Genomic DNA, 17,689 nt, shown 5'->3' with positions numbered 1-17,689 from the left:
CTCTGAAAAATATCTGATGTTAAAAGATCTGATGTGATTGGTTAAAATACTAATTAGTGTAAAAAAATATCAGAACTGGGCTGCCTATGTAAACGCTAGTTTGATGTTTTTTTTTTACATATTTAAAAATATATATGCGGTTTTATCTTGCGCTGGGGATAGTGGCAACTGCCACTGCTTGCCACTCCTACATTAGTCTCGTAAATCCGATCCTAGGCTAAATCAGTAGCATTGATACAATGTGGGAGCCAACAAGGCTGTTTACGGAGACTACTCCTAAATAATCATCCCTGACCAGATTTGTGTTAATTAATTTAGTAAACTACAGTTCCCAGGTTCCCAACGACACATAATCAGAGGGAAGCCACACCTTCAGGAAGTGGGAGGATCCCGGAAAAAAAAGGCACCAAGCAGAAGTGAAGGCCGGGGCCTATGTGTTGAGCAGTCGTAGTGAGCTGTGATAGAGAGAAAAGTCGTCAGTCGAAATTGTGCAAAGTGAGTGTATACGAAGAAAAGGGAACGCATGTCTGACCTTTGCCTCTAACGGTAAGCTGTTAACTATACTATTTTGGTTCAGATTTCCACTGTTAAATTTTGCTCAAGCAACCAGACAGTAAACTAACGTTAGCTAGCTACCTAGCCAGAGATACGTCGCTAGCTAACGACTGTCAGATTGATATGTTAAATGGGACTAATTACTTGTGCAGATAGCTAATGCGGTAACTAGTTAGCAAACAATAAAAAGCTTTGTAAATAATTTGACCAAATAGTTATTTATCTTTAGATGTTTGATTTACCCCGTCTTTTCTGTGCGATGTCATCATAAACATAGCCAAGTTAGTTAGCTTTAGCTAGCTTTCGTCAGTGTCGTTCAATTAGGTTTTTACTGGCAGTAACGTTAATTTACATTAGACATATGTTTTGTCGTCTACTCAGCTAACTAGCTACTCAACTATAGCTCTTATTAACATTATATAACAATCTTATAAAATTGTTTGGCTTTTAAAAGCTAGCTAGTTACTGTAACTTGGTGGGCTAGCTAGCTAAATTACAGAAATGTCGTGTTAGATTTGTATTTGTATTCCATAGCTAGTTAGCCTTTAACTGACAGCTAACTAACTATATAGCTAGTAGATTTTATTTTTGGTCCAATCAATTTGATAAACCTTTCATATGTTGATTTCTAGCTTTCAACAGAGTATCTTAGCTCATTGCCATTGGTGTCAGCGGGCTCTTGGTATAAGTGATGATGACGATAGTATGAGGAAGTTTGAAACCCACCAACTTAATAGCTATTTATGGTTTCTGCCTGGTAATGATCACGAATCATTCCACCCACGTCACCTGCTCTTTTACGTTAATTGTTATCTTGCCACTGGTTATCGTTTACTTAGTTAGGTCTCAAAACATATTTTGGATAATTGGAGTTCAAAGTGCATGGCTGTATCTAATTAGGCTCCTTTTGAATGCCATCATTTGCTGAGTTACATTTTTTTGTAACTACACCAATGGTGGTACAGGTAGGTCAGTTATCTGATGTAGCCCTCATTGTGGAAGTCTGTCTGTGTCAGGTTACTTTTGTATGAATTGCATGCTTCCTTTTCTCTGGTCTATGGTGGAATGTGGTGTCCCTCCTAACTTACTGCGTCTCATCAGTCCTGTACCCTTGTTCACTCCTTCACCTTTACTGCAGGTCATCTATGGCAGTTGTTCACAAACTGTGCGGTCGGCAGGAGGATGGGCACGGGAGTCCCACCTAACTCAGTTCGGCTTTCAACTTACTCCTGAAAGTTGTAATAGTAGAATGTACGAGGTGCAATTATGACATTGGGTAGTGCATCGTCTGTTTTCCTCTTGTCATGTCAGTCATTGCATACCTTAGAGCAGAGTTTCCCAAACCCTGGGTGCACGTTTTGGTTTTTGCCTTTGCACTATACAGCTGATTCAAATAACCCACTCATCTTGAGATGTGCCTTTTGTTATGTAAATCATTTGTTAAATGGGGTGAAAAGGAGACTGAATTGCCGATAAAATAAAAAATGTAATTGAGTTTCTATCAGGAGTGAGACACTAAGACTTTGGGCAAGCAGAATCAACCTCTGCATCATTCAAGACAGTTCATTTGTCAGAAGCTGTTGAAGTTCACATTTTAGACATTGTTATGTAAGTGGCAGCTGAAAAGTGGACTGGGCTTGAGTCTTTTGGGGAAACACCAGGGTAAATCCTCATTGGAAACTCGTTGGTGTGTTATGGCTCAATAACAGGACTAGAGAAGGGATTTTTAATAATTTTCCCAAGTTGCTGCCATGTTATGGTGTGGACCTTGTCCTTTGAGAGTGGTGACACATTTTGACACAGGCAAATTATATAAAAGGCAATATTACTAGGTGGCATAAAATGTGGTGTTGTAAGCCTAGTTAAGACAGTTTCTATGATATTTCCAAATATTCCTGACAGAAAAATTACATTCGTGAGACGCAACACTTTTCAATGTTCAATCCAAAGTAAGCCTAATTAGTATGCGTTAGTGTGGTCAGAAAGGTTGTAATGCATTGGAGTCGATGGAGGAATGAATGAATCGGGTGTGTAGGAGGAGAAGCATGCCCATTCACAACGGGTCATTTTGATGATGACTGAAGATATCCTGTAGGTGTGATGTTCTTTTCTGTTACCCAAGCTGGAGAGTTCTGTGTGCAGAGTGGGTTACTGGTCAGTTTGCTACCAGACTTGTTTGAGACTTACAAGATCAATGTATGCCCCCTATTGATTAAACCACAATTTAGGCCTAAACAAATGGGAAATTATTTCCATTAAGTTTGAGCCATTAATAATTGTGTGTGCTTCCTCGCAGCCTGATTTGAGACACCCACTAACCCCACCCCGACCCTTTATTTCTGCAGCCGAGGCTCTGTCTGAGGTTCTTATTTCTCATACTAGCCCCATGCTCAAATTTAATTGGGGGTTGGGGTTTAGTCTAGTAGGCCTATGCAAAAACAGATGTTTTTTTTAATCTCACTTAGGGTTGCAAAGCTACCGGTAATTTAAAACGGTCACCTTAATATTTGGTCATAGATTACCTTGTAAGTTTTGGTAATTTATACTTTAATTATAAATATTAGTCTTCATTATTTTCATTTATTATTATTTTTTAAATATCTGTATCATATTGTCCACGAGTTTCTAGTGGATGGACCATATCGACCGCAAGAGAATTCCTGAAAAAGTATCTAGGCTTACTCAACAATGGCTTTATTTTCAATTAACTCTGAAACTGTTGTCTTTTTCCACCACTTGTTGGATACATTTCCCTTTAATGTGAGAGGCCAAAATTATCGGCATGGAGTAGAATTGTATTACACAGGCTTTTGCTTGGCTGTCATGTTTCTCACAGAGGGAGCCAGAAAGAGAAGGAAATTAGTTCCCCCTTGCCTGCCCCAATCATTTGCTAGTGATGTGTATCCTGTTTGCATTCCCAGAGATTTAGGCTGTGTTTAGACAGGCAGCCCAATTCAGATATTTTTTTCACTCGGTCTTTTGACCAATCACATCAGATCTTTTCAAATCAGATCTTTTTTAGAGCTGATCTGATTGGTCAAAAGACAAACGACTGAAAAGAATATCAGAATTTGGACTGCCTGTCTATACGCAGCCTTAGTCACCTTTCCTCTTCCAATTGACCCATCCCTTAGTCATTAGGCTTAGTTTCTCTTGCATACTCTAATCGAGTAGCACAGTGGACTGTCTCGCTTTCTCTTCCCTCTCTGGGTTTATCCTCCCTGACGGTTTCCCATCCAGGCCCAACCCTTTTAAACTTCAGATGAAAGCCAAGCTAACAGCTGGATGCAGGCCAGGCGGGGTGTTATGGATGCTGCTAGCTCCACCCTCCCTCCCCGTTACATCTAATTCCTCTGGTCCCTCCACCTTTGGAGTTCAGAGAACCTGTTTTCATGTCACCACTTATTCCTAGGTAACTGGTTAAATTACTTCTGTCTGCCTGACAGCTTGTTGCACCACTAATTCCAATGCATTGATGACGAATGCACGTTGACACAGTCACACGCTGACACATCTGTAGATAATGGCTGTGCCAGGAAATGGGCTAGTTGATGCTTCAACTGGAGTCTAGGAGTGGGAGACTGAATTGTCTTTTGGGAACACACAGCTCAGAGGCCTATTGGGGTGTGTATTGTTAGCAGTGCTAGCCTAATCAGTTGTTTAGGGGAATTCTGTGCATTCTCATAGTACAACTAACTTCATTCTACCCAGTCGAGTAGCACCGGGTACTCTCAGTCCAATAACATCAGGTTCTCTTTCTGATCAGTCCCATTCCACCCCCTTCTGATTACCATGAACAGCACTGGCCTAAGAGTTTTACCTAGCCTGATTCCAGATCTGTTTGTGCTTTTGCCTACTCCAATGTCATTATCAAGCCTTTCAGCAATGTTTGGTATGACAATTCCATAACGAGTTGACAAGAGAGCAGAAACTGACTGGCACCCAGGCTAAGTTGTACCTGACAGCAGAGCACAGTGGGACTGAGCTGTGGTTGAAGCATACCTTTAGGCTAGTTGTGGTCAATGAGGTTGGCTGTGAGGGCTCTGAGGTTAAGAGTAGGGCTGGGACGATACCAGAATATGTTTTCCATGTCAAAAATGAAACTTCGAAGCAGATCTAACTCTTTGGTCCTTTAAAAAACCTGCTGTGCGATAGCTTGGAAAAATAAATAATGGATCACTCGATGACAAAATAATGTTTGTTTCCAACATTATGGCTGTTTTCCTAAAGTTAAATCCACTTTGTTTTGATTCCTTGCCACGATACTAAAGAGTATCGCGATACTGGTCGGGTCCCATCCCTAGTTAAGAGTAGTGTGGTGCATAGCGGATGGGGTTCATGGCTAAATATGAGAGTTGGTACTTAATGTTAGCCAGGTGGGTGGACCATTCATCTTGTGTGTTTAATGTTTGGGATGTCAAGTATAAGAGGAAACCCACACTGTGATGGTAACTGATGTCACTGGTCATGTTAAATAGAAACTGAACAGCTACTGAGAATTCCCCCTCCCCCACACTCTTTCAGACTTAATAACATGCTGACAAAACTGACCACGTTGAATGACATGAATGTGTACATTTTATTATTTAATTGTTTAATCCAAAATGCTTGCGTGTGTAAACGTGTCTGCGTAGCCAGGCTCTAATAGAACTTGGGTATATTTTAGACGCTAGGTGCGCTGCAAGTCCCGCCTCTCCCATCTACCCATTTGGTTTTTACGAGCATTTACCATAGTGGGTCATTTGAAAGATTAATAAGGTCCACATTCCAGTCCAGTTGGTGGCGGTAATGCACCTTAAAGTTGGTTGCCAATCGCCATGTAAAATCCACAGAAGAAGAAAAAGACTCTGAACAAGGAGATATTAATCAAATAATTTAACTAAAAATGAACTAGGTTTCCCGTTTTTATCTGTGGGTCAAAGACTCAGCTTTTTTTTAAATGACCAGATGTATTTCAGGTAAAATAACCCAGTGTTTATCTCCCAGGACCAATTATCCAGCAAGCTAGCTAGCTACATGTGAATTTAATGTGTGTTTTGACCTGACCCCAAATTAATATAGTTGGTTTTGGTATTTTAACCTGCTCTATCTGGTGGGGATAGAGAATACCAACATACACACTCTGAGTCGGTTTGGTCAGCATGTCCATCGTGAACGTGGCTTCTTCATTTCATATATTTGTGCATGCATGGTCTTGAATAGCATTAAAGTCTACCTCATGCATGTGAGTGAGAAGCTGTTGATTGGATCATGAGGGCAATGCATGCAATATCTGTATGTAATTAATTGTGGGTGGTGCCTCCAGTTCTCAGTGGCTGTGTTTTTACTAAGTGCTTGGATTTCAAGCTGGCAGCAAAGCCCACGGGAGACTGTATGAACATTTGACCATGTCTCTCCTACTCTCTCTCTGACCCAGCCTCTCTCCCCTCCATCTCTCTGACCCACTTCAGTGTGTGGAGGTCTCCAGAGTCCATTAAAGATGCCAGCAGAGGGCTGCTTAGATGCATGATGCTGCTCTGAGTGACTCAGAACAGGAGTGAGTGTTGGGCCAGCCACTACAGGCCCTCTAGCAATCAGTCAATCATATTACCAATGATATTTTTTATTCATTTTACCTTTATTTAACCAGGCAAGTCAGTTAAGAACAAATTCTTATTTAAGATGGCGGCCAAACCCGGGCGACGCTGGTCCAATTGTGTGCCGCCCTGTTCACTATACTGTTCAATAACCATGTCCTAAACTGTTTTTGGTTTATACTGGTGGATTGAACACAGGACTTTTTGATGCAGATCAGATTTTCAATTATGTTTGTCCTCTGTTTTATATGATTTAGTGTTATCAGTGTTACTGACACGAATATAAAATATGGGCTCGTATGACTAGCCTTGGTTAAATGTTCTCACTCCCTTATCCTGTTTTTGGTTTCTGAAGCCCTCATCTCATCCCGGCCTCTCCCTCCCCTCTTCTCCCTGTCCTTGGCTATGGAACCTTGTCCTGGAGCAGTGAGGCATGCTGACCTCTTCATTTCCATAGTGTGTGTGTAGTAGACTATCAAGGTTGGAGAGCAGTCACACCTGTTGTTTTGTCTTAGAATGGTAGACATACTGGTAAGGGTAAACGCGTTGTGTAAAAAGTGCCTCCAAACATTTGAATGACCTGACCTGTTTAGGCTAGCTTAATTAGAGATACTAGGATGATTCTACGTTCTTCTCAGAAACACAAAGACATTGAGCTTAGTTCTTGGTCTATCAGCACATAGGTGTGTATGTGGCAGTAGTCTAGGCCTTTGGTGTGCTACCTTGCTGTACTGTCTGCTCTGTGCTGGGTTGACCCTCTCAGGCCAGTGTGTGGTACCAACACAGTGTGATCTTCTGTCGCATGCAGAAGATTAGGTCCATGCCTGGCCTGGGAAGGACTGAGCGTCAACAGCAACCCTACTCTGGCTGGCCTACCTCTCTCTCGCTCCTTAACCAGGACTCTATAAAAATCATGTTGTGGACAGAATCACAAAATTCAGACAATAAAACAGAATTCAGCAATATTCAAATGTATTGAACTTATTAGATGAACTAAATGCATCAGTGATTCTCATGTTCCTGCAACTATCTGAAACTGTGTGTGTGGTGCCCGCATATGTCTACACTCTGTGTAGCGAAGATGCTAATGCTAAGTCTTCTGGTAGCGATGGCTTCCCAAAAACATTGCCAATGAAATGTTAACTACAAAGTTGCCTATGCCGACCTGGGAGAATGATTTCATGATTATTTGCATCAATCCAGTGCAGAGTATGCAAAACAAATGGCCAATCACATGAGCACTACAGAAACGTTGCTAACCAAACAGCGGCCTCTTGCTGGTGCACACTTGCATTAAAGGGTATGTCTTTAAGCATTGTTGTGGAAATACAACGTCAGATTTTTATTATTTTTCAATAATAATAATAATAAGACAGCAAAACGGAAACCTGTAAACAATAAATTAAAATAAATACAAAAAATAAAAAAATATGCCATGGGACCCTCATTGATTTAGTTCTGTTTGAGTCACTCAGATGGTGGAAGAACACAGCATAAGCCGTGTAGAACTGCAGAGAATTAGCTTTAAAACTGCAATTTATTATCACTGTAGAATTGCAGGAAACTGTACACATTTCTCTACGTCCCATGGCGAGACCCCCCCCCCCCCCCTCCCAGACATTACTCTTCCCCCCCTCTAGTCAAGTGTGTTATTTCAATCTTTGAATGCACTCACTGTTGAAAGACAGGCCTATAGCAGAAGCCTGTACACTGTCGTGTATAACTATTGTGATGTTTCACACTTAGTTATGGATTTTAGCGTTGTAGGCTAACCTAGGCTGGTTGTCCTAACAGTGAATGGTTTAGTATAATGGGCCAACAGTACTGTATGTATGTTCGTATATGCATGCTACTCTGTCCTTCTGCAATGTTCACTTCCTGCTATGATATTAATTCCGTTTCCTGTCCCTTTCACCAAGCAGAAGCTGACTGACCTCATGAAGTAGCTCTATGGAAGATTTGTTTAAGTGTTTCTTACTGTAGTCCTATTCCTCAGTCAATGTAAAGAAGAACACTTGGACTGAGTACACTGGCCCAACCATAAGATGACAATCTGCACATCATCATGTGACTATCTAAGTTAAGACGGATGTGTGCAGGCCCATGGTGGACTGTAAACACAGAAACAGGAGTCCTTGGGGCAAGCAGCTCAGAGACTCATTTCCTGTTCTGTGTTTTCACTGTGATCCTCAGCTCTGTGGTCTATGCGAACACACACACAGGTTGCATTGGGTTGGATGTGAACAACCGTTGAACTCGGCTTTAGGCTAATGTGTCTAGACAAGAGGTTTGGGTGCGTGGGGGACTGTCCCCACCCCCACAAATTTGGCGTTCAAGCGATTGTGAATACTGACGGTTAATTGTGGTCGTACTCCTGGCCCAATCTACATATCTAAATGTTGCTTTAGACAGGACCCAATGACATTTCCTTCACTGCTGTATTTGACTGAGTCTAAAGTAAATATAATTAAAAGAGAAGAGGGCAGGGCTTATCTCCCTGTCCAGCCCTTGCTTCGTTCAAACAGACATCCAGACCACAATGTAGGTTTTCAGTAGGCCTATCAGAAAATAACCTTAATTTAAACATTGAACTGTTTTCTTGTCAAACCATGGTGTGGTGTTTTAGAAGCACTGACATGTTCCTCGACCAATGGTGTCCATCAGAACATTATTGATTTTCAACACTGATCAACTGGAGCAGAATAATTCGTCTGCTAGGCATTGATTTGAGGCATTTGGGGTTTTTAATGAGTAACTGATGGACATCAGGACCATTTTATAAGTTTGTTTGAACCTGAATAATAAGCCCAGTCAAAGGTTAAGATACAAAGGACTCACTACACTGGACCATGAAAGTAGATTGGTTTATACCAGACACTTACGGGAGTAGCCAACTTGGTATGACACCATTGACTCCTTGAAGTCAACACTATAAGAAATGATAATGACTCTTATTATATTCACCTCGATAGCTCTAAATGGCATGCATAGTGTACAAAACATGAGGAACACCCACTCTTTCCATGAGACTGACCAAGTGAACGCTATGATCCCTTATTGATGTCACCTGTTAAATGAACTTCAATCGGTGTAGATGAAGGGGAGGAGAAGACTGGTTAAAGAAGGATTTTTAAGACTTGAGATATGTAGTCCACGCCCATTCCTGTGTTTTTTTTTAACATTTATTTTTTATTTAACTAGGCAAGTCAGTTAAGAACAAATTCTTATTTACAATGACGGACGACGCTGGGCCAATTGTGCACTGACCTATGGGACTCCCAATTACAGCCAGACCCTCTAACACTGAGATGCAGTGCCTTAGACCACTGCGCCACGTGGGAGCCCAGGGGTCGTTGTCCTGCTGGAAGACCCGCAACCTTCAATGGAGTCCCAGTTTCTGGACATATTTGGCTGCAACTGTATTATAACCTGTATACAAAGTGCCTTCAGAAAGTATTCACACCTTGTTTTACAGCCTGAATTAAAAAATGATTACATTTTAGATTTTTAAATTTTTTATTAAACAATACCCCATAGTGGAATGATGTTTTTAGAAATTGTAGTAGTTAATTAAAATCTGAAACGTCTTGAGTCAATAATTATTCAACCCTTTTGTTATGTCACATAAGTTGCATGGACTCACTCTGTGTGCAATAATAGTGTGATTTAAAAAAATGGCTACCTCATCTCTGTACCCTACACATACAGATAATTGTAAGGTCCCTTTCCAATGCCTCGCAAAGAAGGGAACCTATTGGTAGATAGCTTTTTTTTTTTTTTTTTTTTACCAGACATTGACTATCCCCTTGAGCATGGTGAAGTTATTAATTGCACTTTTAATGGTGTATCAATACACCCAGTCACTACAAAGATTCAGGTGACCTTAACTCCGTTGCCGGAGAGGCCAATACTTATGTAAATGACATTTCATAATTTAATTTTCAGTAAATGAGCAATATTTCTAAACATGTTTTCACTTTGTCATTATGGGCTATTGTGTGTAGAGGGTTGAGAACAAAACTATTTAATCCATTTTGAATTCAGGCTGTAACACAACAAAATGTGGAATAATTCAAGGGGTATGAATACATTCTGAAGGCACTCTAGTTTACAAAAGTTTTCCTGTATCACACTGGCTGCCTACAAGTGATATTATTACTGTCTGTTCTTTCTTCCAGCTCACACAGGTGAAGTCCCCTCTTCCTCCGGCTCCCTCACTTCCTGGCCTAGACTCACCTGACCCAGCTTAGCCCACCCTCGCCTGGCCCGGTCTCAGCTCCAGTCCCTGCTCCGCTTCAGAGCCCCAGTCCTCCGCCCAAGGCAGCCTCATTCTCCACCAAGAGCCTCTTACCCCGGTGAAGCTCTCTGCTCGGCAGCATGGCAGGTCGAGGAGGACCAGCACGGACCAACGGCGCGGCGGCCAGCAACAAGATCTGCCAGTTCAAGCTGGTGCTGCTGGGAGAGTCAGCGGTGGGCAAATCCAGCTTGGTGCTGCGCTTCGTCAAGGGCCAGTTCCACGAGTACCAGGAGAGCACCATCGGAGGTGAGTAGGCACGCTGTTGGCATTGGGATTGTCATTCTTTTGACTGTGTCTTAGTCATGCTTAGTGTTTGTTGCTTTACAGCTGTCCTTGTGTTGAGTAGGTATCATGTTATAAAGGTCAAGTAGATTGGAAGTGTGAATGTGTAGTAGAATGAAGGAAGACCACTTAGAATGCCTTGGTAACCGGGGATGTGTTACTGCTAGCTAGCAGCCCTTACCCTAGCTGTTGTCAAGGCCAGGTCAGGAGCAGACATGAACTACAGAACCAGATCTTTCTTGGCAGCTGATCACCTGACTCTTGCATGAGCAGCCGAGCCTTTGACTGACACTTTAAATATGCCACAAGGAGTGGGATGTCTTTACTCCCGGCCACAGAAAGCCTTATGGAGAATGTTCAAACCAAAACTGAAAAATAGATAAGTGCGAGAAAGAGGTACTTGTCATCTGCCTAATAAGGTATGTATTGACTTAATGCTAGCCAGATTGGAGCTGCGAGAAGGGGGTCTCTCTCTGTGGGCTCTTAAAACAGGAAGGAAGTCGGTCAACAATGGGATTTCCTGTCCTGGAACTGCTCTAATATCTACGGAAATCTACTGGAAACCAATACTTGATGGTTTTAACATTCAAAGAATTCCACTGCAAAAATTGGGTAATGACTAATGAGTAACCATTTATTTTCAGCTTCACCTAGTGTTATGAACTTACACACGGGTGTTGGGAATTTCCATTATGATTTAGTGGTTTACTAGCTAGATTGCTTTGTGATTTATGCATTACCCTTTCTATAAATAAATGTTAAAAAGTAGAGTCTCATCATGCAGCCACAGCAGGGTGAGGCTGGAGAGACCGGATGCTTGGTGCTTACACTAGCCAAAGCCTTAGGACGAGTCAGCATTTTCAAAACATTTTAAAACCTGTTGTCAGCTGTCTGGTCAAAGGTCACTGAGCTTCAGTATGGAGCAGGCTTCCTCTATGAAAGCTGCTGTACATTTCCCTCAGCCGTGTGACACAACGGGCTGAATTAGCAGTGTCTTTATGTTCCATGGATTAGCCAATAGACAGCCACATGTTTTGTTCGCTCTTTCATCACTGTCTTGTTTAGTATATTTTACTCTCACCACTTTACACAGTAACCTTTTACCCAGTGCTTAGTGCTCTGCGATTCGATCTTGTTTATTTACCTAAATTGTCCCTTCCTCCTCTCTCTAACGTTGGAAGGCTCCCAATTCTCCTCAGTGCTGGCTTTGTAGCTTCACTAGTTCTCATTAAGCCACTGTTCACGTTTCCTCTTAACTGTCTCATGGCCTTGGCTGTTGGGGGTTATGTTTGCCTTGTGCTAGTTTAACTCAGCCATGTCAAATAGGGACAACTATACCCCTATGACACGATCTAAGGAAGAAAACAGAATACCTGACCTGTACAGATACTGAGTTTTACTCCACTGTGAGGAAATGCACAGGCGAAGTCAAATGTACACCTCTTTTCTATGTGTAGGGCATTTGCAGACTTCAAAATAAAATAAAAATAGAGCCTGAAACTAAGTCTATGATTTGTCTCTACACCCATCCAGCTGCCTTCCTCACACAGACCGTCTGCTTGGATGACACAACAGTTAAGTTTGAGATCTGGGACACTGCAGGGCAGGAACGGTATCACAGCCTGGCCCCTATGTACTACAGAGGAGCGCAGGCTGCCATCGTGGTCTATGACATCACCAACACAGTGAGTGACAGCTGCTGGTCACGTGTGGAACTGGTTCCTGAGTGTTGTCAGCACTCGGCAGCGTTTTTTTTTTTTTTTAGCTGAGGTTGATTATTCAAACTCAACAAAGGACAGACCTTTGCTCTCGTAACTGACACTTCTGTAGCTATATAATAGAGCTCTTGTGTGGGAAAACAAACATCCATTGTGCAATCTGCCTTTGTCATGTATTTCATCAAATCACAAATGTTTTTATGATGTTAAGAATGTTTTTTTTCCTGTGCAGGATACATTCACACGTGCAAAGAACTGGGTGAAGGAGCTCCAACGACAAGCCAGCCCCAACATCGTTATTGCACTGGCAGGGAACAAAGCTGACCTGGCCAACAAAAGAGCTGTGGACTTCCAGGTACTGAGGAACTCCTAACAATTAGATGCTGCTAGTCCCACTGGACTATTAGTGGAAAATGTCAATGATACGTTTGTTTAAACAGGAGAATGTATTAGAAATGTAATTTTCATAGTTTCTGTTGATATTCAAGAATGCTCACGAACTCTCAAAGCTTTGGGTTATTACTGATTGTATCAATGTGTTTGATGGGGCTCCTAAAGATCTTTCTTTTTTTTTGTGTGTAGGAAGCACAAGCGTACGCAGATGACAACAGTTTGCTCTTCATGGAGACTTCAGCCAAGACGGCCATGAACGTCAATGAGATCTTCATGGCCATAGGTACGTGTACCACAATATTATATATGCATTTATAAACTGGGTGGTTCAAGCCCTGAATGCTGATTGGCTGACAGCCGTGGTATATCAGACCATATACCACGGGTATGAAAGAATACAGCGCCTTGCGAAAGTATTCGGCCCCCTTGAACTTTGCAACCTTTTGCCACATTTCAGGCTTCAAACATAAAGATATAAAACTGTATTTTTTTGTGAAGAATCAACAACAAGTGGGACACAATCATGAAGTGGAACGACATTTATTGGATAATTTAAACATTTTTAACAAATCAAAAACTGAAAAATTGGGCGTGCAATTCCTCCTTGCAAAACAGCTCGAGCTCAGTGAGGTTGGAGGGAGAGCATTTGTGAACAGCAGTTTTCAGTTCTTTCCACAGATTCTCATGTCTTGAGATGTTGCTTCAATATATCCACATAATTCCCCCCCTCATGATGCCATCTATTTTGTGAAGTGCACCAGTCCCTACTGCAGCAAAGCACCCCCACAACATGATGCTGCCACCCCCGTGTTTCACGGTTGGGATGGTGTTCTTCGGCTTGCAAGCCTCCCCCTTTTTCCTCCATACATGATGATGGTCATTATGGCCAAACAGTTCTATTTTTTTTTCACCAGACCAGAGGACATTTCTCCAAAAAGTACGATCTTTGTCCCCATGTGCAGTTGCAAACCGTAGTCGGGCTTTTTTGTGGCAGTTTTGGAGCAATGGCTTCTTCCTTGCTGAGTGGCCTTTCAGGTTATGTCGATATAGGACTCATTTTACTGTGGATATAGATACTTTTGTACCTGTTTCCTCCAGCATCTTCACAAGGTCCTTTGCTGTTGTTCTGGAATTTATTTTTACTTTTCTCACCTATGTATGTTCATCTCTAGGAGACAGAACGCGTCTTCTTCCTGAGCGGTATGACGGCTGCGTGGTCCCATGGTGTTAATACTTGCGTACTATTGTTTGTACAGATGAACGTGGTACCTTCAGGCATTTAGAAAATGCTCCCAAGGATGAACCAAACTTGTGGAGGTCTACAATTTTGTTTCTGAAGTCTTTGCTGATTTTCTTTTGATTTTCCCATGATGTCAAGCAAAGAGACACGGAGTTACACAACAGGTACACCTCCAATTGACACAAATGATGTCAATTAGCCTATCAGAAGCTTCTAAAGCCATGACATCAATTTCTGGAATTTTCCAAGCTATTTAAAGGCACAGTCAACTTAATGTATGTAAACTTCTGACCCACTGGAATTGTGATAAAGTGAATTATAAGTGAAATAATCTGTAAACATTTGAAGGAAAAATTACTTCATGCACAAAGTAGATGTTCTAACCGACTTGCTAAAACTATAGTTTGTTAACAAGAAATTTGTAGAGAGGTTGAAAAATGAGTTTTAATGACTCCAACATAAGTGTATGTAAACTTCCGACTTCAACTGTGTTTGTACCACTCTAAGTTGGTAACCAGTTTATAATAGCAATAAGGCACCTCAGGGTTTGTGGTATATGGCCTATATACCGCAGCTAAGCGCTGTATCCAGGCACTCCACCGTGCTTCTTGCAAATGAACAGCCCATAGCCATGGTATATTGGCCACATACCACACCCCCTCGGGCCTTATTGCTTAAGTATACACTGAGTATACCAAACATTATAAACTGGGTGGTTTTAGCCCTGAATGCTGATTGGCTGACAGCCGTGGTATATCAGACCGTATACCACAGGTATGACCAAACATTTATTTTTACTGCTCTAATTACGTTGGTAACCAGTTCATGATGCATTGTGCTAGAGAACTGCCCTTAGCCGTGGTATATTGGCCATATACCACACCCCCTAGTGCCTTATTGCTTCATTAGAAACACCTTCCAAATATTGAGTTGCACCCATCCTTTTGCCCTCAGAACAGCCTCAATTCGTTGGGGCATTGACTCTACAAGGTGTCGAAAGCGTTCCACAGGGATGCTGGCCCATGTTGACTCCAATGCTTTCCACAGTTGTCAAGTTGTCTGGATGTCTTTTGGGTGGTGGACCATTCTTGATACACATGGGAAACTACTGTGTGAGAAACACCGCAGTGTTACAGTTCTTTACACAAACCGGTGCGCCTGGCACCTACTACCATACTCTGTTCAAAGGAACTTAAATCTTTTGTCTTGCTCATTCACCTCTGAATGGCACACATACACAATGTCTCAACTGTCTCAAGGCTTAAAAATCCTTTAACCTGTCTCTCCTTCATCTACACTGATTTTGAAGTGGATTTAACAATTGACATCAATAAGGGATCATAGCTTTCACCTGGATTCACCTGGTCTGTCTGTCATGGAAAGAGCAGGTGTTCAAAATGTTTTGTATACTCAATGTACATTTCTTCCCAGAACAAATCAAATGTGTAGAAACCATAAAGGCTTCCTACTCACTGTTTCTTTCTGTCCTTCTCTGTAGCCAAGAAGCTTCCTAAGAACGAGCCAGCGGGTGGAGCCGGTGGCCGGGCCGGTGGTCGGGCAGGAGTGGACCTGCAGGAAGCTGCCCCACAGGCTAGTGGTAGCAAGTGCTGTGGTGGGAACTAACCAACTGGACCGACACACCAACCAACCTGCAGTATCAACCAACTGATCAGACCAGCTGACAAACACATCTCACGGTCAAATCAACTGACGGTCTGACCAACCACCATGCACCGATCAACTGATAAGCAAACCAGCTCACAGGCCAATCAACTGTCAACACACAACTCCCAAGGTTCCAATGATCATACCAACAGACAAATGACACAATTATGACCAACATGACGACCTACAACTGTTTTAACTTAACCGAGGACATAACAACCCATTATCTCCAACCAAACGATGGACATCTGACATCATCCAGGCAAAAAACAACCCCACTTAGGGAGGGAAAAAAAAGATCAATCCTTACCAATCGCACTTAACAGAGCACTGTTCTTTTTTTTTGTATTTCTGTAAAAAAAAATCAAACGCAACTGGGAGGAATAATGAACAGGATCTTTGCCCTCTCCTCTCTCTCTCTCGCTCTCTCGTATCATCTTTCTTTACCATAATGCTACAGTATTTCAACGTATGTCTTGTCACTTCTAACCCTGTTTAGTTTGGTGGGTGAATGTAGCAATTCTCATTATTTCATTTTTCCTTGTTCCCGATCGTCACCCTTGGGCAAAAGGGAGTGTTCAACCCCAAAAAAGGAGTTAGGAGAACAGTTGTTTCCTTCCAGCTATAGCAGTTGTGTAGATTAACTGAACTATTACATTGTTATTATTATTGTTATTATTATTACTTTGACTTATTTTTGACATGTTAAACAGTATGATTTCAAAGACTAGACCACCTAAGGTTTTCCAATCATTAATCTATGATATCCAACCATGTGCATTAACATCATTGTCACCAATAACTCATATTTAGCATTAATGTAATGTTTTTGAATCATTCATATACAATGACGAAAGTGTAATAAAAAGGATAAAGCAAGATTTGTTTTCCTGACCAAAATCACAAATGTGTATTGAAAACATGTTGCTATTATTTGTATAATGATTTTTCTTCAAACATGTAACCAATCAGTAGTTACTGTCAATACAATACCTTCCCAATCTCAACATGATGCTTTGTCATCCTCAATTATTTTTGTCATGTAAAGATGTATTTTTTTTGTGTACAATTCTTTTGTTTTCTGAAGAGTCTCTGGTATTGGGTGCACTGCTTCTGTCACCTCTTGTGGTTTCAGATGTTCTCTTCAGTTCCTTTTGCTTTTCTGTTCTTTTTTTTAACGTTTTCCTATCGGGGATGGATTCCTCTAACCAGTCCGTGTCTGTTATGACATCAATGACTAGCACAACAGTACCTGCAGCTGTCACTGCTGTGAGATGGGGGGACAGGGGTAAACCAAGCAAAACAACAAATTGTCATTTTACCAATAAATAAGGGGGAAGGTCATTTTACCAATAAATAAGGGGGAAGGTATCTCATTGTCTGCCTGTCTTATTTGTTGTATGACAATGGGTATTAGAGTAGAAGATTTTCCACGGTTAGATTTCACCTAACAGCTATTCGTATCTCTACCAACATGTTAAGCGTATAGTAGTTTCCAGCCTTTGTTCTCGAATTCTCGATCTTGTTTAAGATCTCAATAAATCCTCATCAGTCTAGGAAGCCAGCTGAGCACAGTGAGTCGGTCTGAAAATCTAACACTGGTCTGACTGAATTGCTCCACAATCACCCCCCAGTAATAGCTGGGGACGATTCTACTTTCCCATACTAATTGTAAACAGCTGTTGCCCCAAAGCTGAAACCTTTTAATTTCAAAAGGGACAAGTACACATTACATTACTTGGATTATTTATCTTGCATGTTACACAAGAACCTCTCACAACAGTCCTCATTGAAGTTAAAGTTAGTGTGCTCTACTGACCTCTACTGGATCGTTAAAGTTGGATTTATACTCAATGGTGGTCAATAAATAGTGTAGCTAATTCAACAGTGTAATGCCGTATTTTTTATGTTAATGCATTTGTATGTTTTTATTGCAAACTTTGACTACTCCGGCAACTTTCAA

General features: G+C 41.5%; 1 protein-coding gene across 1 annotated transcript; it reads left to right on the top strand.

The window, feature by feature from the left end:
- The first annotated feature begins 229 nt into the window (after window positions 1-229).
- On the top strand, window positions 230-17,097 carry LOC109893319 (ras-related protein Rab-5C). Its single transcript, XM_031827306.1, has 6 exons — window positions 230-546; window positions 10,310-10,674; window positions 12,244-12,395; window positions 12,661-12,783; window positions 13,011-13,104; window positions 15,560-17,097. Exons 2-6 carry the CDS (start codon window positions 10,509-10,511, stop codon window positions 15,682-15,684), a joined length of 660 nt encoding a protein of 219 aa, XP_031683166.1. The 5' UTR covers window positions 230-546; window positions 10,310-10,508; the 3' UTR covers window positions 15,685-17,097.
- The last annotated feature ends 592 nt before the right edge of the window (window positions 17,098-17,689 follow it).

The sequence above is a fragment of the Oncorhynchus kisutch genome, linkage group LG6 (assembly GCF_002021735.2).
Source record: "Oncorhynchus kisutch isolate 150728-3 linkage group LG6, Okis_V2, whole genome shotgun sequence".
Taxonomy (NCBI): Eukaryota; Metazoa; Chordata; class Actinopteri; order Salmoniformes; family Salmonidae; genus Oncorhynchus; species Oncorhynchus kisutch.
This window is presented reverse-complemented; position numbering and strand designations above follow the sequence as displayed.